Source organism: Quercus lobata, chromosome 1 (assembly GCF_001633185.2).
Source record: "Quercus lobata isolate SW786 chromosome 1, ValleyOak3.0 Primary Assembly, whole genome shotgun sequence".
In the NCBI taxonomy this organism is placed as follows: Eukaryota; Viridiplantae; Streptophyta; class Magnoliopsida; order Fagales; family Fagaceae; genus Quercus; species Quercus lobata.
This window is the reverse complement of record NC_044904.1, coordinates 10564201-10587434: the sequence shown is the minus strand read 5'-3', so window position 1 is coordinate 10587434 and position 23234 is coordinate 10564201. Positions and strand designations below refer to the sequence as shown.

Here is a 23234-nt window from a genome sequence, read left to right as displayed (position 1 = left end):
ACTGAAGTACTGATTTGTGATGACCTTTAGCTTTTTATTCAAATTTTCAAAATAATAATAATAATCTGCACTACATAGCTGACTGGACAGATTATTGCACTACACACTACACAGCAAATATCACTATAGCACACCATAGCCACATCCCACATGGCCGACACACTATCATTAAAGACACTAACCACCTATTGATCAGATGAGTTTTAGCATTTGCCTTTTTAGTAAGAGATTTCTAGTAACGTTATTGTTGTTTTGTGGAAATAATAATCTACACTACATAGCTGAAGGAAAGATTATTGCACTACACACTGCACACAGCAAATATCACTATAGCACACCATAGCCACATCCCACATGGCCGACACACTATCATTAAAGACACTAACCACCTATTGATCAGATGAGTTTTAGCATTTGCCTTTTTGGTAAGAGATTTCTAGTAACGTTATTGTTGTTTTGTGGAAATAATAATCTACACTACATAGCTGAAGGAAATATTATTGCACTACACACTGCACACAGCAAATATCACTATAGTACACCATAGCCACATCCCACATGGCCCACACACTATCATTAAAGACACTAACCACCTATTGATTAGATGAGTTTTAGCATTTGCCCGTTTGATAAGAGATTTCTAGTAACGTTATTGTTGTTTTGTAGAAATATGTGTGAGTGAAAAAATGTGTGGAAATAGGTATAATGTTATTTAAACATTGAAAACTATTGTTTAAACAATAGTACTAAACACTTAAAGCTTCAAGATTTTTTGGATTTTAAGTTTTATTAACAAAACATTTTTAAACCCACCCACTGTATAATAAACGCCTGTACATGCATAATTTGTTTTTATCACACCAATTGATAATTTGGTGTATATTATATCAACCCATTTGTATTATAATGATACTAATTTTTTGAACCAATTAATAAATTAATTTTTATTTGTGCAAGATTGTAGGTTTAAACTTTAAAGAATAAAGTGGCCATGACGTTTAAAAAGTTGCAATAATCAGGTTCTATTATTTTATACTTTAAATTTTATTTTTAGTTTATTTATAAATATTTGCTAATTATAAATGTTTACTAGAAAAAAATTATCTGGATATGAAAAACTTCAAAAAAAAAAAATCGAAAAACAAATTGAATCTCAAAAAGGATCAACAGATTTTAAATAAAAAATAAAAAAATTCAATAAATATTATTTAATTAATATTTAAATATAAAAATGCTCCACTTAAAATTTAAGCCTAAGGTTCCCAAAGTTGTTGAACTAGCACTGGTTGTTGTTTATTGTAGTAGATATATATATATATATATATTTTTTTTTTTTTGTGATGTTTATACTATTTTATTGTGTTGAATGCTAAAATAAAATTACTAATATTGGGTGTTTTTTAAAGTGAGAGAGTAAAATAAATAAAGCAGTTTTTTGTGGTGCCAAATTGCTAAATTTTTGGCACCACTGATGCAAACTTGTTAGAGGGCATGAAAGGCATTCCACTGAATATTCGTATGCCATGAAGACAAAATTATGTTGCTGGCAAATCAAATCTGAATGGCAGATTCAATGTTAGTAAAGAGAGAATAAGAAACTGGGCCTGGAAATGGATGCTGGCAATGAATTAAGGAGGAAGGAGGTACACATCCTCGAGAATGCAATTATTCAAACATGTTAAAAGGTAAGAGCCACGAAACTTTTTACAACGGTTGAGTTCGTAATTAGAACAACATCACTTTCATGAGACCCACCATACATTACTAATGTTATTTTTAGTAGCACTAATTATAGCATACTATTTTAATCGTTGTGAGAATTTTTGTGTCTTTAATAATTAAAAAAATTCACAATTTTGATTAGTGCTTCTAAAAGTAAGTGGTTTTTTGGGTGAGAATCTTATAAAGTAAAAGTTGATTATTAAAGATACAAAATTTTTTAACGTCATGAGACCCACCTTATACAAACTTATTTCAAAAGTGGAAAAAAGTTCACTGGTATTAGACCATACTAGCAAGTGTCATGAGAGTGTTCTCTAGTTTTTATTCTATGTTTAGCACATAAACTCACATCCTCACTCACTGCGTAGTGATGTGAGATGAAGTTTGAATGTGGAAAAAGTATCTTTAAGAGAAGGTCTCATCAGACCCCTCTCTTACAATACTTATGAATCTCACCTACTGCGAAAGGATGGTCTCATGAGATATTCTCTCCTCATGAAGATGGGTACGGATCAACACGTACACGTCATCCACTAATTTCTTTCGTTCACTTTCAAAAAATTAGTGTGGGTGAATTATTGAGGTATCCTTGATATCTTGTGGAGCTCAACTAGGAATAAAGAAACCAAGGTTGGTAGGAAACTTATGTATGTATATATGAGCTGCGGACTTTATGCCTTTGTATATTAATAGCTTTCTGTGCTTTCTCTTTTGATAAAGTTTTTAAAATTATCCGGGGGGGAAAAAGCAAAAAGATTGTCTTAGGTTTCACTTTTGTTAATAGTTTATGTCTGATAATAGTTTGTTTTCCAAAAGCAAACTAAAAGCCAGCACAAGAAATCCTGGTCCAAGATGATATAATACAAAGCATATATCTGTTTAGATTAATATTTACTTACTGTTAAAATAATCCAATTGCAAGTAACTGCAACCAACATGTTATAGCCAAAGGAAAAAAATAACCAAGCATAAAATTTTCCTTCCAAACCCACATTAAAAAGAAGCTACCTAATACAAAAACTCTCCCTTTAAGCTGGAGAAGCTTAAATGAGAAAAACCAGGATCAATTTAGTTACTCTATGCATCTTCTTTTCTTTTTAACTCAGCATTTGGAACCTCAATTATTACAGTAGGCATAGTTTTTTCAGTTGAAACCTCAGTAGAAACCTGTAGAGGCTCCAAGGAGTCCACAATATCTCTCATTAGAGGCCTTGCCTTTGGATTCCGGTTTAAGCAATGATAAGCTAGCATGGCAGCCTTGTTAACTCCTTTGATAGGATAATCTCCTTCTAGTCTTGGATCAATGATATTGAGCAATTTTTTTTTCTCTTTAAGCAATGGTAGAGCCCAATCCGTTAGGTTCTGCTCTCGTGCTGGTCGTGACTTGTCTAAAGACTTTCTTCCAGTCAGAAGTTCAAGAAGAACAACACCGTAACTATAAACATCACTTCTAGGAGTTAGATGGCCTGCACAGAAGAAAAGATGAAAATGCATGTCAATTTGGAATTAACTAGAGAAACCAATTTCTAAGTCTAGAGAAACCCTCAAATGATGTCTAATGGCCTAGTCCATTTCATATGCTTAGTTGAATAACACAAACTTTCATGTGTTTTCCAGAAACCTCATAATACAGAAGGGTGCTTAACAGATATGTGTTAGGAAATTCTAGTCAGAAAGATAACTTACCCGTCATAATATACTCAGGTGCAGCATATCCATATGTTCCCATTATGCGAGTAGAAACATGAGACTTGTCTCCCACTGGTCCATCTTTTGCAAGGCCAAAGTCAGAGAGCTTTGCATTGTAGTCCTGTTTGTGAAACATGTATTCAAAAACCATAGTTGCAAATTAAAGCTACTGATTTGACTATAACTTGACATAATAGCACCTTTATTGCATTAGAATAGATCAGTTAGACTCCATATTATGCATGAATTTATATGACTATGTAGATAAATTGTTTTCAGTTCAGGATCCAGGCTGAATTTCCAAGTGCAGACCAATCCATAAGTATAACTGAGATTGCAGTTGGCATTTGACAAGTGGAAAAGTGGATCGTGAAAATACCACCTCATTGCTTATCAATTGACTTTGGAGCACATAATCCATGTTATGCTGACCTCAATGGGTATGTGAAACAATTTTTTTAGGAGTTTGATATTTTCCCCATGGTAGTACTTATTTTTTTAATAAAGAATGTTCCACATAGTACTTGCTGATTTAATTCTTAATGTTTTACTTATAGATGTATTGAATTTTATCATTACCATCTACACAAGCCTTCATCCAACATAAATGAACACTCCTTTTTCTACAACTTTTTTGATATTAAAAGAAAAGCAGGAAGACCAAATAAATCACTTGATTTATTTCCAAAGGAGACGAATAGGGATTCTGTATACTAACCAAGTCTAACAGAATATTAGATGTCTTAAAATCACGATAGATGACAGGTTTCTCAGCTTCGTGGAGAAAGGCAAGTCCTTTTGCAGCACCAAATGCAATTTTCATTCTAATGGACCATGGCAAAGGAAGCAACACTCCTGCAGAAAAAGAGTAATTATTTACATTAAGTGTCATAGAAAACTAAACAATAGGCCTCCCATGCCACCAACAAACCTTTAAAAAGAAAATTCACTAGATTTAACAATAACAAGTTCAGAAATTATAGACATTGTATAAAAACAACTTCCCAATCAGTTTTTTGCCTCTATCACTAAAGATAAATTAGACTAAGTCTTCAAAGTTCAATCACCTTAGTGAAAACTAACAATAGGCCTGCCTCACCCAAGTGCAAATCTTGAAACAAGTTAGTTATATCTAACAAGAAATTCACAGCTAATAGGTTCTTCTTAAATAACCTGCCACTCTTACTTTTTCCTAGGAGAAATTAAACCTAAGCCTTTAAAATACCTTTCATCTCACTAAATTTTAGCACCTCCTCTTCTTGCAAATAACATCTGATAAAGGCTGTTAGACATCATTGTATCACCTTTGACCTTCCTAACTGCTTTACACCAATGGTGCATCCTTAACACATATTAAACCAACATCTTAAGATGGCAATCCAGGGTCCTAAACTATTATCATTTATAGCTTCGACTTTCAGGAAACATCATTAAAAAGGGTATTGGAAAGGAACGCAAGAAGCAATAGGAAATTCTTACTTGAAAAAAGATTGTTTTCCACACTTCCCCGAGCCATATATTCATATATTAGTACCCGTTGTTGGTCTTCACAGCAATATCCAATCAATTTTACCAAATTTGGATGAGAAAGCTGCCCCAAAAATATGACTTCTGCCTAGAAACCCACAAAGCACTTCATCAACCTAATATAAGTTGCTAAATTTGAAAGAAGAGTGCAGGTATATATATAGCACCATAAATTTGAAAGAACGAAACAATAAAGAACATAGAGATCACCAGCCATTCTCTGTGGCCTTGATGACTATTGTCACCATCATGGACCTTGACAGCTACAGGAATGGGAGGAAGCCCTTCTCTTAAATCCTCAGAAATAAACCCTTTATAAACACTTCCAAATCCTCCTCCTCCTAACACTCGGTCATGCCTAAAGTTTCCTGTGATTATCTTTAGTTCATTAAAGGTGAATGCAATCAATGGATTTGTTGCTGAATCACGGCGTAGGTCTTCCACTTCTTCTGGATTTGATGGTAACTTACTATCCTCCTTCCTCTCTCTCACTGATGGGCTTTGTTCTGCAAGATGAGAGAGCATTATACACATCCTCCAGGTGTAAAATTCATTCTATTCAACTTTCATGACAAAGCCTTAAAGAGAAAGAAAAATATGCATATAAAATTCTCACTACAGTGCAACAGCATAATTGGTGATGTATTCACACGTAAAAAAGTTATCTTTCCGAACTAATTTAATATCCTACGTTCAAAAGTTCTTCAAAGATTTTCGAAGTTCAAACTTGATATAATATATGAAGATGTAAGAAGCACACTAGGAGAGAATGTTATAAGAAAAAAAGATTGTCTTGATTACAATGCTAAAAGAGTGCAGGAACACTTAAAATCAGGATTCTAACTAGAATAAAATCTAGCTAAGTTCCCAATAATTCACCAACTACAGTATTAAGAAAAAGAACTAACACAAAAGGAAAAGGAGCAAACAGAGCATGAATTGAGTCTTGTTAATTATTTTGGCAAACATAACATTCTTGAATATGCAAACCTTAATCCCTGATTTCATTGGATAACATTTTATTTTTGAGAATATTTCATGGGATAACATAGATCAGCCAAGGAAGAAAAGTTGCATAAATTTATCACTCATACAAAAAAAATCAAACACAGAGAAGTGTAGCAAACAGAGGAAAAACAGAGTATGAATACCAAACCCAAGTTGAACTCTAACATAACTAATTTCATTGAAATAAAGAGAGAAAACAGATACCCATCTGTGAAATCATGTAGAAAAAAAATATATTACATAAAATCAACCCAAACAGTTTGAAAAAAAAAACTTTATTGAAAAACCAACCTGACTTTGCATTGGATGAGACTCTGTAAACAGAGGGTTCCCACCCACACCAGCAATTCCCCATCACACTAAATCCAGAAACAGACCAAGACCCACTTACTCACCAACCTCCCATTACCAAAGAAAAGTTATATTAGTCTTTTAGAAAGAAGATTTAGACCCAAATTAAGAGAGGAAAAAACAAAGAAACACTCTGTTTTAAGTGATGGATTTTTCTGGAAAATGAGAAATGTTGTTGGTAAGAATTGTGTTGTGGGTGCAATTGTTGATGAAAGCAAGAAAGAGTACAAGAAAATTCTTGATGGCAATGATGTGGTGAGTGTTGAGGTGGGTGCTGGTTCTTGGCTATGGTGGAAATGGGCCCACAGAGTCAGGGGATTTTGTTTTGATTCAAATTGTGCCTTTGTGTGCTTTCTTCTTAGTGCGCATGTAAGTGTAAGTGCATTCTAATCCCCACCAATCTTTTTTCATCACTCTCCAACATGATCTCATTATTTTCCTTCTGTGCCCATCTCTTTTTGTTTTGCCTCACGCATTCACACCACGGTGTGTAGTTCCCCCAATTGAGGGAAACTTGTTTTTATCTTTTACCATTAAAAATAAAAATTGAGGGAAACTTGCAACTACCTTACCTAACAATTTATTATTTGAATTATGTATAGTACTACCTTAGTAGATATTTGTGTGTGCATATTACCCATTTGGAATAATATAGTGGGTGAATAATTTAATTCTCCCACAATCAATATGTTATATAACTGTATGTTGTGAATCTACTTAGTAAAAGAAACATGCACATACAAACACACATACACATCGTGATCTTGCCGTCATGGCCTTTAATCTGTAAATGTTTATACGATTGATTACGGGTGCATAAAATAGCTGAGAATTCGCTTACTATTGCAGAAAAATCAATCTGGTAGGATCACATTGCAACTGCTATAGAAAATTTTGAATTACTGATGTGAGTGACACACATGCATAGCATGTTGTAGCGTGTGATTATTTTATCATACTTTGCTCTTTAGTCTTTAGCCAATATGAGACGCAAATTGTGGCCTATTAGTACTGATGGACATTAATGAACTAGGAAGGAACTAGGAAGGAGATAAGCATGAAATAATTCACTGAATCGATTCACCCACTATTCAAATAGCCTTAATGAATTGTACTTATTTTATATTTTCCAAAAGTCATTTCATTTGGCAAGTATTTATATGCTCTCAAGAACAAAAATCAGTTGAACATAAGGTTTGTCTAAAAAGGTAAAATGGCCTACAAACTATAATGGGGAGGAACTTGTCAACTTAGAGTAGTGCTTAATGCTGAGTTGTCAGTGCAGTGCTGGCGATGATTATGTGCTAAACAATCATGCTATCATTTTATTGATCCTCATCTAAACCTATTCTGAAGCAGAAGTTAAGCTTGCAACTTTTGACATTTGGTCCTGCACAGTTGTTAGCTAAAGCAAAAGAAAATTAATGAAGCTAAAGAGCTCAAAGTGTTCATGACCTTTATGTCGGTTTTTATCCATATTTAACATCCCTCTTCACCAAATAAATTTGGGAAGGTAAATAATGAAGGACAAAGAAATGCAGACACAAACACATTCAGCTCATTTTTGTAAGATAGTGCTTAAATGTAAAAAGTCAAGATGTACCTATTTTTTATTGTTGGATTTGACGGAAAGGATGTGATGTTTTTCGGAACTTTTAAAAACTTTATATCAGCAACCTTTGCAACCAGTGAGAAATGTTTAGCAGCTGGAGGGAGCCTAAGAGTCACCATCTTAATGTGTAATCAGTGCTCTTCATTGGTTATTGATTTGTGTTGAAAAGAAAAAATTGGGATACAGAATTTAGTGCTAGGCAATATCATTTTGACTGTATAAAAGCTAAAATTGGTTGGATTCCAGGTTGTTCTTTTGATCAAAACATGCCTAGTGTAAGGATGATATTAATCTACATGTCAATTACATATGTGGCTCATATATAACGACTTTTTGACAGAAATGACAAGGCAAATATGGTCAGGGTAATAACCATTGTCTAACATGATGTATGAAAAATCACTCAAGTTGTGCTTGCAACTAGATTAGAATAGCTTGCTTATTACTCATCCGCAGGTAATTTAAAGTATACTTATGTCCCATCCCATGGTCAGTAGATAAGTTAATAACACTCATGTTTACCATGTTTGTCCTGATTATGTTTTTTTTTCCTTTAATTATTCTTCTAATGAGAGAAAAATTACTTTTTTTCTCTCTTTCTCTTTATCTACTAGTTTTATGTTACTTAAAATACTAAAGCAGCCTGGAAATTAGTGGACACATTAGTTCAATGTCCCACCTTATCTCTGAGCTTGATATTCTCATTCTTCTGAAAGTACTTCAGAATCACTTAACAGAGGAAGAATTCTAAGTGAAAGGGAATATGTTAGTGATGACTGGGGGGTCCAATGGTCTCCCCTCCTTGTCTTGTTATCTCTAGAAAGCCCTGAAGATGACCACACGGTTTGACATGAGTGGAAAAAAGTTCACTAACCACCACTTTTTTTTGGGAAATCCTCCTCTCTCTCTCTCTCTCTCTCTCTCTCTCTAACACATACACACGCCCACATCCACACTCAATGTCTTGATAATAACGGCCATTTATGCAGATAATTGGAGAATTATGTACATATATATTGTTTATCATAATCTAATATAACTGTGATAATGTTAATGTTAACCTAAGTGATAATTAACATGGTGTGGTATATTGTGACCATAGATTTCAATTGTAAAGCACTTTTTATCAATAAAGTGCCTATATGTAAAATCAATGACTTACATGTTACCTGCATCTTGTAACTACCATTGCTTAATTGAATGCTTCAATGAGACTTTGGTCCCACTTCTGCTAAGAAAACGGCATGCAAATTTTTCCTCAGTAATCATGCTTGAACTGGGACCAAATGGTCATTTATTATAATTTTCCGTGAGTCGTTAGTTGAATTCCTAAAAGCCATGCAACTAAGGGAACTAGGCCAGTTTCTGTATGCTATCAGACAACACAAAGGGTGGGATTTCAGATACCTCATTTGCATGCACAATGCCTTTAGGACATAGACCTCTCTAAGAACACACTTCCTGGCAGAAAAGAATTCAAATGATCACAATCCTGTGCCTGTAATCTTTTCAGTGAAAATGCTAATCTATAAGAACCTGCTAGAGGTAAGATGCTTCACAGGTAACCTTTGAAAATAACCCTATTCTAGCCATCCTACATAGCAGATGATACTGTTTTCCTACAGAATCATTTCATTAGTTTTATCTAATAGACCATTGCAATCTGAACTATATTTATAAAATTCTAAGCTTGCTTAGCAGACACTATTTTGTTTGATTCCAGTTAGAAAGTAACAAAATCTTGATAAACAGGGTAATTAGTGGGTTCACCCTATTGTCATGTGTCTTAAGACTTCTTATCCTTATATAAACTTCAAACAACAAAGAAGAATACTATATATGTTGGCTCTCATATAATCTAACAGTTAATCTTCTCTATTTTGCTAATAGGTACATTATTAGTATGCCTCTTATCATTTTCTAATGTCATATTCATACATGATGTGCACACTTGAAATTGTTACAATTACAAAATGTATCTGAGCAATTTTACTTGATCATGTACTATAGTCCTAGAAGGTGAATTGAATTGGACCAAATAATTCAGCTGTAAAACTGTCCCAACAGAGATAAATCTTTAAGTTGTACTTGAAATTACTGCTTGTCAAAGCAAACTAGATAAATGCTTTCCTTCAATCAAATTATGATGCATGAAAATGCCATAATATATTTCTATGACTGAAATATAATGCCAGTTGACAAAGCAAGTTCATATGCATTTATATTGAGAAGGTTCAATGATGTGAAGTTTAACTTGGAAGGGTTAGACGTGTATCGAAAGTCTAAGGCCCTTGATTATAAACTTCTGATTACGCAACACGATTACACTCAATTCACGCAACGTGTTAGGAAAGTTTTAGCTATGCAATGATTCTCCTAATTAAGCCTAATATTGCATTTTTTTTTAATCATGTTAGTATGTCTTTGTAGGTTGACAAGTGAGCATTGCGTATATATAATCCTTTATGTTTGAAAGATGGTTTTCTTACATAAATGTACTCCTTAGGGCATAATAAATTTGTAGATTATAAGATAAAACTTAATTCATATGGTAATTAACAAGAATAGAGAAGCACTATCTAGCTTGGGGCAACACTAGGATTCGTCTGTTTATTAGATGTGATTATGCTTGTTTGTGAATTATTATTTCTTATAGATGCATCCTATAACCAAAATGGATCAATGCTAGCCAGGCTAAAGTATCAATCTTTAGTTAAGAACATTCAATTGCTTAAAGGAACAGTAGAACCTAAAACTAGGGTTGCAGACTTATAAATAACACTGTTGAATATTGTCATACCAATCTTGGTAAAAGCCAAGTTGTACAAAGCAACTTAAATTAGTATTCTCAATTGAGAAAGAACACTTGCACTAGCTCCCAGATTTAAATTTTAACTTCAAATTTTTTCAATTACAATTTATTTTGATAAATAGAAGTTATTATAAAGATTAAATCATGTAGTGCCCCCCCAGGGCATTGTTGAATTCATGTGCTCTCTTTCTCTTTAATTAAGTTTCACAAGAAATGCCAGATATGAGCTTCAAGCAGCCAATAAGGTAATGCAATTGTCTTAGTCTAATTTTGTTTACGAGGGAAATGAGGCTGAAAGGTATAAAAAGCTTTTAAAGCAGTTATCTTAGTCAACTAATATTGTTTCCAAGGAAAAGAAGACTGAAAGGTCTTAAGCATGATGGTCACATGCATTTCTCTTTGTAGTATTCATGGCAGCTATGATGCAACTTCATTGAGGTAGTCCTAGGCTGTAATTGTACCTTAAGCACAATACTATACTAGCAAATATACCAGGAAAAAAATGGAGAGAGAGTGAGGAAAGGCTAGAGGTGGGTGGTCCTCATCTTTGTCAACTAGCTAGCTTCAAAGAGAAAATATCATCATAGACCCAAGAAGGAATGTCAGTGCTTTTGCAGCCTGGAAGACTTTGAATGCACGCTCTGGCAAATCATAAGTCTGCCCTGACCACAACACTATTTAATGCCAACCAACCATGTGGTTCTTCCATGAGAGACAATGGCTACTTATCTTCAGTGTTTTTGGGGCCTATCTCTCACACTTTCACTTTATTTTATTCAGTCCACAGCCACACCTCATGTAACTTTATTACCTTAAAGTGCTTCAGCTTCTTTTGTCCCCTTCTCTAATAATGATCTCATGTCATCTTTATTTCTGATTTTTATTTGATTTCTCACAGGTTTATATAGTCTATTTAGGAGTCAGCCATATTCATGATCCTATTCTCACTTCAAAATACCATCACCAATTGCTTTCCAATGTATTTGCAAGGTTTTTGTTTACATATTCTAAATCCTATGTTTTAATTCTTTAGAATTTGTCATGATGTACTCAATTATTATCAAATTTCTCACTTCTCTCATTGGATATATTATCCTTTAGTGAAGAAGATGCTAAGCAATCCATACTCTATAGCTACAAGCATAGCTTCTCAGGCTTTTCAGCAAAGCTCAATTCAACACAAGCAACTTCTTTAGCCAGTAATGAGCTAACCTTTCAGTTTTTTCTTCTTAATCTATGTCTTTTAAGATTTTCTGGAAATCATTAATTGTTTTGTTTTAGAGTTGAATAAGAACCTTATGCAAGCTTTAATTATCAAAAAAATATTAACGTGAGAAGAGGAATTTGCAGAGATGGAAGGAGTGATATCAGTGTTTAGGAGCAAGACACTGCAGTTGCACACAACAAGAAGTTGGGACTTTTTAGGCCTTACCTTGGATAGTAAAGTGACTCCATGGCAGCTAGCCTTCGGTGATGATATTGTGGTTGGGGTCTTTGATACAGGTTTTCCAATTAGTAACTCAACTTGTTCTATCTTTGGCCGAAAAGGCCTTAAAGCTAAGCTCATTGCCAATCCAAATAAGTTTCACTGGCAGTTCACTACTTGGGATCTTTCAAATTGCAAATTCTAAATGCGTTTTAGTGCAATACTGCTCACTACATATAACAGGATTTGGTTAATTTCACATTATCTTTAGAGTTTATTATGACTCAATTAAGTTTTTTATGTTATACAACTATACAAGTTCTACCTCAATTTACAGATGGCATGATGATCAGCCTTCTGGTGACATGGGCAATCATGCTTAACAAAATGATTCCATTTATATTTGTCACAAAGTGTCTCAATTCGAGTTTAAAGTGTATTAAATCAATATGCATTCACCTGGCCTTGTCATCGTGTGATCAATCCTTGCAGATATATAATGAAACAATAAGAACAAATGATAAATTTTGATCATTGATTCACAAGTTCTTGATATATAACTTGATGTACATGCTTATTGTTTTGTGATAAGGTATATGGCCTGAATCTGAAAGTTTCCAAGAAGGGCCTCGCATGAGGCCAATTCCACCAAATTGGAAAGGAGAATGTGTAAAAGGTGAAAGGTTTGACCCTGCAAAAGACTGCAACCGGAAGTTAATTGGTGCCCGTTACTACCTCAAAGGTTTTGAATATGATTATGGACCACTAAGTAAGAGTGGCAACCCAGAATACCGATCACCTCGGGACTTTCTTGGCCATGGTACGCATACAGCTTCAACAGCTGTAGGATCCATAGTGAAAAATGCAAGTTTCTTTGGTTTAGGTCAGGGCATTGCCAGGGGTGGAGCACCTAGAGCTAGACTAGCAGTGTACAAAATATGTTGGGGAAAGAAATTTGTAGGCAAGTGCTCTGAAGCAGATATATTGGCAGCCTTTGATGATGCTTTGCATGATGGAGTTCATGTTATCTCAGCTTCATTTGGTGAAAGTCCACCTTTTCGTCCTTTTTTTGAATCAAAAGCAGCAATAGGTTCATTTCATGCCATGCAACTTGGTATTACTGTAGTATTCTCAGCAGGTAATAATGATAATGATGAGCCTGATCCGTCTCTTGTACAAAATGTTCAACCATGGTCCATTTCAGTGGCTGCATCTTCTATTGATCGAATGTTTCCAACCCAGATACTCCTGGATAATACTCTCTCTACGATGGACCTCATGGTAATTAACTTCTGGCTAAGGGAAATCATTTTTTGTTGTTTTCAGAAGCAAATATGCATATAATATAGTAACATGACATTTTTCAGTAATATATTACAAGATATGAAAAGCACCTTTTCAGACGGAACTGATTTTCTAATACATAATTTTCATGCATCGGAATAGGATCCCATTTCACGATTAATATTTATTTCTTACATCTAACAATGTCCGTGGTGTCACATCATTTAAAGGTGATATTTGATACACCTTTAAATTTATAATATTTTATCTGAACCATAAAATGGATCCATTTGAAATTGAGAGTATCCATTTCTGCCTAGTTCTATATATGGTGCAAAAGATCTCACTTGGCTATTACTTGATAAAGCAAGGACAGACCGACAGAGGTGCCCTAGAAGACCAATGTTTTTTTTTCCACTCTAAACTTGAAAGCTTAAGTACATTAATGTTACATCATAAAATTTCACTGCATCATTTTCATAGGTTTCCAAAAATTGCATTGGGACCAAATATCCATCAAATTTGATTGGCTTTGGGCATGTCACCTTTTTCTCTAATTCTTAAACCAAGTCACAGTCAATCAATCATGTTGAAATCACATATGTTTCTTTAACATATAATAACCCAATAATTAAGAAATGAAAGTTTAGACATTTGTGGTGGTCGTTACTTCTTGACTTAATTAGGAGATATGTGATATATATTATGAGCACTGGTTTGTCATGACTCATGACAACAAGCATGCATGTAGTGTCTTAATTCACAGATGCTTAGAATATAAGCCGGAAGTTTAACTAGTAGACTCCTTTTTGTACAGGGAGAAAGCTTTATTACCACTGAGGTTAAGGGAAAATTGGCAGATTCAAGAATATATTTTCAAGATGGGTTAGCTCCCCCTCTCTCTCTCTCTCTCTCTCTCTCTCTCTCTCTCTGTGATTTGATATAAACTACCTTAATATTATTGGATACCTCATTCTTAATTTATGTGAAAGTCTGAAATACTGTATTAAACTGTAAGTAATAGAGTACAAAGGTCTGCCTTATATATATATAGGTAGACAATATGTGCTGTACAAATAACCTACACTATGAGCCTAAGTCCATTGGGCTTATATTCTAATACTTTATGTGCATGCATGCATACAGCAGAGTTCTTGCAAACACGCAATGGTAAAATCCTTCTTTCATGTCTGACATTGCTATTCCATGTTGCAATACTTTCCCAGGATTTGTGATCGGGACTATTATAATACTACACTAAACAAATCAGCCGCAGGAAAGGTAGTCCTATGCTTCTCCACCATTGGATCAGAATTAAGTGGAGAAGCAGTAGCAGCAGTGAAGATGGCCAATGGGTTGGGCTTGATCTTTGCTGCACCTATGACTATGCAGATTCCTTATGTTGAAATCATCCCCACAGTTCTTGTCAACATTGAGCAAGGGAGTAAACTTAAAGACTATCTTGCTCAATCTCCTAGGTAACTGAACATGATTGAAAGAAGTTGTTTGGTACTTACTTCACAATCCTAGTAATTGGAAATGATAATAGCCACTATAGCATTTAAAAAACATGTTCAATATTCTGTAAATCTAAATGATTAATGTTATAACAAATAGTGGGAAAGGCTTTTGACATGCATATATTCTGGACCATATATGAAGGTTCCCTGCAGTGCAGATAAAACCAACTAAAACCATAATTGGAAAGACACCAGCACCTACAGTTGCAACCTTTTCTTCTAGAGGACCAAGCTCAAGAACACCCGATATCCTCAAGGTATGTTGTGACAATTTAGAAATTTTGGAAAAGTATTCCATTTCCTTGAATAAAACCCCAGCTCTAGTACATCTTCTCAATTTTTTGTTTCGGGGTCTTGATCTTGTCTTCTTGTTTTCAGGATCCAATTTATATTATATTACTATGTTAAAATGAATTAATGAGGATGCAAATGAATTCTAACTAATGCTATTTGATGTCGCATTTGTGCATGTGCATCCAACTTGAAAATGACAAGTGCATTTGGTCACCAAATGTGAATTTGTACTTTCATCATCAAAGATAATAAGAAATTTTTTTTTTTTGTATACATACAATAACTTCATTCTCTTCTTTCTTTGTTAATAGCCGGATGTAAGTGCTCCAGGAGTAAATATACTAGCAGCATGGCCTACTGATACTTCACCAACATTGTCACCAAGTGATAAACGTTCTGTGAAGTGGAATTTTCAGTCAGGAACATCAATGTCATGCCCTCATGTGTCTGGTGCTGTGGCCCTTATCAAATCAGCACATCCAAACTGGTCCCCATCTGCCATTAGATCTGCTCTCATGACAACAGGCAAGAAGAAAATGACTTCAACCATTGAATAGTGTTAGAACAATGGTTAAAACTTAAAAGATTAACTTTATTACTTCTTAGCAAACTTAAATTTTTGAGACAGTAATTTATCAGGATATCATAACAAGTGGTCCCTGCTAACAAGTTTAATCTTTTGAGACGAAACACCTTTTATGCCACATTGTCATGCATCTTATTGTCAGGCTATGGACCATGGCAAAAAGAGTATAGGGCCTAACTAAAATGTGAACTAACTTGTCCTTCTACTTTTCTTTAAAGCTGAAAGATAAGGCTACATTGATAGGGTACTCCACTCAACCACATGGAAAGAGGGATCTTAGCTAGGAAAGCCCACATTCTCAGTCAACTTTCAATTGGCTTATAGCTAAAAGCCTAAAATCTAACACAAATGTGTTCCTAGTCAGTGCAAAAGGAGGGGATGCTTCCATGACGAGTACCGAAAGCATGACAATACATGCTTTCGTATATATAACATTCTTACTTATCAAAAAAAAAGAAAGCATGACAATACATGAATGCTTTTGAAATCAGTCGGTGACACAAAGGAAGTATGAGTCACCACAAGGCACTTTAGTCCTACGGAAAAAATGGGGGCAAAGAGATGAAGAATACCTTTTTTTTTTATAATCATTACAAGAAATTCACCTTATTTGGTAGCATTATCATGGATCTTCTAAACTAGACGATAGGCAAAAGATGCATAGTATTGGGTTCTAGTTATAGCCAAGTGGTAGTGACATCCTCTGTGATGTCTGATATTTGTGGTTTGAACCCCCCTCCCCCTCCCGCACTATCTATCAAAGAAAAAAAAATGCCTAAAATGTTCTGCTTTTACATTCTACTTGTAAATCATCTTGACTAACAAGTACACATGTCTTACTTCTTGTGCTCCTTATCACAGCTTACACTAGGGACACAACCTTTGACAGCATTCTAGCTGGTGGATCAATGAAAGTTTCTGATCCCTTTGACATTGGCGCCGGTCACATTGACCCCTTCAAAGCAATGGATCCAGGGCTAGTTTACGACATGAAAACCAGCGATTACATTCTCTTCCTTTGCAATATGGGTTACACCCAAGAAAACATAGAGAAAATTGTTCTTCCCTCTGCTGGATTGGAAACATGCTGTCCAAAGGTACATAAAACCAACACAAACATAAATTACCCATCAATCACAGTTTCAAATCTAGAATCAACAATGACAATCAAAAGGACTGTTCGTAACGTGGGACAAAACAGGAATGCCATTTACTTTGCCAACATTGTTAAGCCTAATGGGGTTGAGGTAGTTATATGGCCTAGAATTTTATTCTTCTCATGGTTCAATGAAGAGAACTCATATTATGTGACTCTCAAACCACGGAAGAAGTCTCAAGGGAGGTATGATTTTGGAGAGATAGTTTGGTCAGATGGCTTCCATCATGTAAGGAGTCCATTGGTTGTACTGGTTAACACTACTACTGTTGATTATAGTGATTCCATAACACAAGCTAGCACAATTTAAGCTCAATTGTTACTCAAGTGAAGCTTTTGCTATGTAAGTTTGCAAGCTTACACATTTGGCTGTTTTGCCATCTATCCTAATAACTATGACGAAGTCTCATGGCTTCGTCTTCTTGGAAATTGAATGTATATCTTCATAAAAAGCTTATTGTGCTCTACCTAATTGTAATACATACATAAACAAGGTATTGGGTATATACGTGTGAGTGGAAGTTCCATATGGATGGAAAATAAGTAACTTCAGAAATTACTACAAAATAATTGGACCAAAACCATTTTGGATGAAATTGAACCTTTACTTCAATAATTCATTCAATAGTGCATTTAGTAAAAAAGGGATTCCATACAACTGGTGGATTGTGCTTATGAAAGCTCCAGCCTTTTGAACTTATTCACCTTAATTAAAATGCTTGGAACTTACTATTTGTGGAATCAACACTTAGAGGCTAGGCTGGGAATAGGGATAGGGATCAACAAGTTATTGAAAATTGTTTTCTATAAGAATTGTAAAAAACTATCTCGAGAAATCTATGAGGAATGAATTAGGTTAGGTCTCAACAGGGAAGTCGGTGTTTTACAATCAACCACAAGTTTTATATTGGACCAAGGAATTGTCATTATAAACTATAAAGGCAACTGCCGCAGCAACTCTAGTAGCAACTGCAATGTCACATTGAAAATGTGCCCACTATACCATAGATGGTGTACCAATGTTAATTATAAGCCGAAATGGGGATGAAAGATACTTTTCTTCTACAGCCATCTGAGTTATAAACTAGAACAAAATGGTAGATGCCTCTTGTGGTTGAAAAAAAAATACTCAATTAATGCAACAACATGCAATGAAATTGTCTCTTTTCTTTTTTTCGTATTTTGTGCAAATTCAATGGGTATTTCAAATACATTAGTCAAGTACAATAACTAATATAAATAAAAATTCAGCAACAACCCAAAATTAAAACACCAAATTTTTACATGGAAAATCCTGCAACGAGAAGAGAAAAATTACGGTATTCCACTATAGAATAATGGGTTCAAAACAAATGCTAAGGGCTACCAAAAACATCATGAATAACAACACAAAACTCTTTTTTGTCAGGTATAACATACCCAATTTTCATCCAAATCAGAGTTGAAATAATCTTCCAAATTTTGACTTGAAATTGACAGGTTTGGTAGAGAAATTTCAAATTTCTGAAATTTCTTTTTGTCTCTCTCTAAAATTAATATCTTATTAGGTTACTGTGTTTTCACGTAATAACAAAAAAAAAAACTGTTACCAAAAGTTACCGTAACATAGTTTTTTTTTTTTTAATATAAATTAATATGTGTGGGGTTTCCCTCACATAGGAGGGACCGCCAAACATTTGTTGCTCTCAATTTTAATCTTCAAGGTTTCCAAGAGTGGCCCTCTTTTCATATCTTCAAAAGGCTAATACACATTGTTTTCAATAACTTTGGATTTTTTTTTTAAAGTTGTAAGATTAGCTTGAGCAAAATTTCTTATTGGTGGCTTTTAGGAGATTTACTTTTGGCATTACTTGAAGACATATGAGGATATTTTCCGTTAGTTCTAATTATATTATGCTACACTTTTTGTATTGTTATAAAACATCTTGAGTTATTGTATATGTTGCAAACAATTATTGTATGGAAGAAGTTTGAATTAGATACTTGTTTTATTTTTTACTTGTGGAATGTATGAATCTTCTTTTTATAAAAAAAAAAAAAAAGCGATAGAAACAGTAGTCACGTTACTCACGTAGTTGACTAATTTATTTTATTTAGAGTAACTTTCATAATTTATTTTATGATATTTTTACTAGTAAAAAGTTAATAAATATTGTAAAGGCACTGGTTTAAAAATTATTTTTAAAAATTTTTTATAGAAAAAAAAAGTACTGTAACTAATTTTTTTGAATTTTTTTTTTCTTTCTTATAAAAGTTGTATTAAAATTTTATTAAAATATTCCATTAACAAATATCTTAAGAGTATCTATTAATCGGACAATTTTTACAAATTTTTGTTGTAACATCACATTTTCACTTATCAATAATTACTCATTACATCAACAATACGTTAAAAAAAGTTGTTGGCGATTAACAATCCCCATAAAACAAGCTAGAATAAGAATAAGAAGAAAATAAAAGATTTTTGATGGGAATTTTTTTTTTTTTTTTGATAATAGACTACACTTCTATTATTTGTAGGCAAGTGAAATGAACAAGGAGATAAGTAGATGAAAAACTTGTGCTCCGTTTACTTATTTTCTTCTGTCTAGTTAGGCAGAAAACAATTCAACCTAAAACATTTTTTGTGGTCAGCGAAAAACAAACACAATATAGAGCAGCAAATGTTTCCTAGACTTGAAGCTTCTCTCTCTCTCTCTCTCTCTCTCTCTCTCTCTCTCTCTCTCTCTCTCTCTTCATAAATTAAGGAAGGAAAAAGTTAACGAATACTTTAAAGATATTAGTTTAGGAAATATATATTTTTTTAATTTTAATAAAAAAAAAAGTAACTATTTTTTTTTAGTTTTTTATATTTTTTATAAAAGTAGTATCAAATTTTTTCTAAAATGACTCATTGACAAATGTCTTAAGAGCACCCACTAATCATAAGTAATTAACCATTAATTATCTATACTATTAATAAGAGAATTCCCCTGATTCGTCTTCAACTTTCTGTGTACCAAAATACCCTCATACAAATTTTGAAATAACATACCCTTTAGTTTAATTTTTTTTCCTACAAAAAAGCAAAAAATGTTAAAACAGTAATACTATCTCACGTACAAAAGGAAAAAAAAATAAAAAAATCATTATTCTGACCACCCATTTGTATTCAAATGTCTTATTCCTATAAAAAAAAAAAAAGTCTTATTCCTATATGTATTTGTTATCTATTTGAATTCAAATATTTCAATTATCTTTATAAAAAAATACAAAATTACTTCTTCCAATTTTTTTTAAAAAAGTAATACTATCTCACGTACAAAAGGGGAAAAAAACTGTTATTCTCACAACTAATTTGTATTCAAATGTCTGATTCCTACCTGTATTTGTTATCTATTTGTATTAAAATATTTCAATTATCTTTATAAAAAAAAATACAAAATTACTTCTTAAAAAAAAAAAAGTCACTACCTCACGTAAAAACTACTCATCCCAAAATTTCTATTTAAAAAAAAAAAAAAAATTCTTTAAAACATTCCAAAATTTTTGTTATCCAAATTCTATACCATTATCACAAATCTCCATCCATCTACACTAACATATATCATATATTTTTTTTAAATCTTAAATTTTTTTACTTATCACAATTCTTATCCTAATCAATAAGTTCAAATGTTCTATTGTGTTTCAACTTCTTATGGTTCTCAATCTCATTTTTTAACATTATTCCACATTATCTAACCTCTTTCTTTAAAAAAAAAAAAATACACACGGTTATTTATATATCACTTTTAAATATTATAACACTAAACAAAAATAAAATAAAATAAAAGCATTATTGTACGCGTAAAGCGCATGTGACGAGTCTAGTTTTTAACTAACTGTTTGATTTTTTTTTTTTAAATAATCTTTTTTGCTCTAATTTTTGGATAAATTCAAAATTTAAAGTTTATTTTCTACTCCCAAATGGCACAAAACATAGAAAATATTTTCCAACTTGGGTTTTGTTTCGAGGATGAAAGTTTTGTTTGTATAATTATTTGGAATTGGAAGAGATGTTAGTTATTTCCTTGAGAGCTACACGACAAAAAAAATAAATTTTTTTGATAATAAAAGGATAATGCATTAACTAAGAGATAGTAATAAGTCTATTAATAGGATTAACCTTCCATATTTACTATTTAGAGTTAAGAAATTCTCCATCGCAGACAATGAGTTATCAAATAAAACATAAGTATATGATTGAGAGGTTCCAAGCTTCGCAAGGCCATCCACACATCGATTAGCATCCAGAAAGATGTGCTCAATCTTCGGGGCAGTCATTCAATTGGGTAATGCAATTAGAGAGAAGAGATTCCAAAGAGTTATTTGCAGTTGAATTGTTTAGGAGGTGCACCACAGATAAGATTTCAAGTTCTACAATAAAAATGGTGATGCTAAAATCCTTGGCTAACTTATTTTTAAACTTAAAAAGTCTGCATTGAAACAAGTCAATTTTCTAGAAAATGAATAATTTGTTCACAATTTTTTTTTTAAAGTTTTCTACTAAAACAAACAAAGATTAATTGTTGGTTTCAAATTCACCACAAAGTAAGTAATCTAGATAACTGGATTGGATGACTACATAATTTAACAGTAAAAAATTACTACTACTTTTACATTGTCTTTAATATGGGGAAGGAAGTAAAAGCTCTGTTATCTACTTTGATATTCTCCTCACTCCTCAGTATAGTGAAGTCCTTGTCATCTGCCTCAACCTACAAGTGTGACCAAAATGCAGCTAAATGTTCATGGTAGACTGGTAGTCAACTACCAAATCAGATTTTGTGCACCTAATGTGTGGCACATGTAATTTCTAAGTGTCTGCAATTCATATGCACAAAAATTGTTCTCATCGTCTAAGACATGTGGTGGACTGTAGGGTGGCTTGTTTCCTGATTTGCAGCATAGCCAGCAAAAGATAAAAGCCATTTCCTTCTCATTTGAAATGTGTCAAATTATTTTTGTGGTCTATTATGTTTTTCCCTACCTTTTAAAATGTTCCCTAAAAAATGACAATATAGTGCAAGTGTATAACAATGTCTTGTCAATTATTTTTATTCGCCATTTTTCAAATAGAATTGAGTGACTGTATATCCTTATTTGATTTAACTACTAGTGAGAAAAACTATTCTTAATCATTTCAAATAATTGTATGAACAAAAATTTTCTTTAAAGAAGACATACCCTAAGTGGGAAGGCTTTTTTCATAACCCTAAATGGAAAAATAGACAATAAATTCGGAATCCACTTGGAAAATTAAGCATGAAAGCAACTAATTAGAGAAAAAAAATGTCAACAATTAGTCAATTAGAGAAAAAAAAAATTAACAATTGGTCAACAATTAGTCAACGATTGATATGTGGAGAGAGAGGGGGCGAAAAGAGAAGCTATAATTAGAAGAGTTTGTTATGATTGTGAATTTTATTTGTGATAGTATGTTAACCAACATGAACATGTCATAAAATCAAAATTACTAGAGGTAATAGATCCACATGAGAGGAGATCTCATACGTAAGAGTATTCGTATCAGTTCATGCAAAACTTTCTGTCAATTTTAGCATAAAAACCTACATTTTCTATTTTACACAATTACTTTTCAAAAACATTCACATCAGATTATCTATTCTACATTTTATTTTATTTAAATAATCATTCTTCATTATTATCTTCACAGAGAGAGAGAGAGAGAGGAATTTGATGAGACAAGAGGTGAGAGAGAAAAACAATTAAAATAATGATATACAAAGCTACATAATTCATGTATATTTTACATGGTCACTATAGCATTTTTTGCAAATTTACACAAGTTTAACTTGATTGATGTAAATGATTTTGAGGTTAAAATGTGTAAATTTGACACATTTTTCTATTATATACCTACATCTGCAAATGCTCTAACAAAATGTCAAAAACCCACCTTTTGGTAGCATCCTTTCTTCACCAAGGCGTTTGCATGCTTGTTCCATTTTCTATGCAAATGCACAGTGATGCTTTGGGAAACATGGGTAGTGACTTCCTACATTCATAGACAGAAGCAATTAGCAATTTATTAGTTTAGTGTGAGTTCTTAAATAGATTGATATCTTCAAAGGTATCCAAATCCATGTGAATTATTTGGATTCCAACATTAAGAGCAAGTGTAAGTCCATTTATCAGTCCCCAAAGTTCATGCCAATATATATTGGGGGGCTTAACCAATTTGATATGCAAATACACGGGACAC

General features: G+C 33.1%; 2 protein-coding genes across 3 annotated transcripts; one reads left to right on the top strand and one right to left on the bottom strand.

The window, feature by feature from the left end:
- The first annotated feature begins 1542 nt into the window (after positions 1-1542).
- Positions 1543-17493, top strand: LOC115978278 (subtilisin-like protease SBT3.18). 2 transcript variants are annotated; one of them, XM_031100306.1, is made up of 10 exons: positions 8825-11519; positions 11620-11711; positions 11823-11920; positions 12072-12224; positions 12740-13428; positions 14249-14316; positions 14658-14909; positions 15094-15208; positions 15557-15770; positions 16693-17493. In XM_031100306.1, the coding sequence occupies exons 1-10, from the start codon at positions 11439-11441 to the stop codon at positions 17295-17297; spliced, it is 2367 nt and encodes a 788-aa protein (XP_030956166.1). In that variant the 5' UTR covers positions 8825-11438; the 3' UTR covers positions 17298-17493. The 2 variants fall into 2 exon arrangements, with proteins under 2 accessions (XP_030956173.1, XP_030956166.1); XM_031100313.1 differs by lacking the exons at positions 8825-11519; positions 11620-11711; positions 11823-11920; positions 12072-12224 and adding exons at positions 1543-1685; positions 3691-3851.
- Positions 2645-6802, bottom strand: LOC115978296 (probable serine/threonine-protein kinase PBL16). The gene is made up of 6 exons (XM_031100320.1): positions 6238-6802; positions 5149-5444; positions 4891-5026; positions 4130-4266; positions 3409-3532; positions 2645-3188 (listed from the first exon to the last, which is right to left on the bottom strand). Exons 1-6 carry the CDS (start codon positions 6299-6301, stop codon positions 2800-2802), a joined length of 1146 nt encoding a protein of 381 aa, XP_030956180.1. The 5' UTR covers positions 6302-6802; the 3' UTR covers positions 2645-2799.
- Positions 17494-23234: the final 5741 nt, after the last annotated feature.

Excerpts from the sequence above, each read along its gene's own strand:
- LOC115978278 (XM_031100306.1), top strand. The coding sequence starts at position 11,439 with ATGGCTACTTATCTTCAGTGTTTTTGGGGCCTATCTCTCACACTTTCA. Across the intron at positions 11,921-12,071 it reads ACAAGCAACTTCTTTAGCCA|AGATGGAAGGAGTGATATCA; the intron begins GTAATGAGCTAA and ends AGGAATTTGCAG. Across the intron at positions 13,429-14,248 it reads TCTCTACGATGGACCTCATG|GGAGAAAGCTTTATTACCAC; the intron begins GTAATTAACTTC and ends CTTTTTGTACAG.
- LOC115978296 (XM_031100320.1), bottom strand. The coding sequence starts at position 6,301 with ATGGGGAATTGCTGGTGTGGGTGGGAACCCTCTGTTTACAGAGTCTCA. Across the intron at positions 5,445-6,237 it reads CTCATCCAATGCAAAGTCAG|AACAAAGCCCATCAGTGAGA; the intron begins GTTGGTTTTTCA and ends CTCATCTTGCAG. Across the intron at positions 5,027-5,148 it reads AAGGCCACAGAGAATGGCTG|GCAGAAGTCATATTTTTGGG; the intron begins GTGATCTCTATG and ends GTGGGTTTCTAG.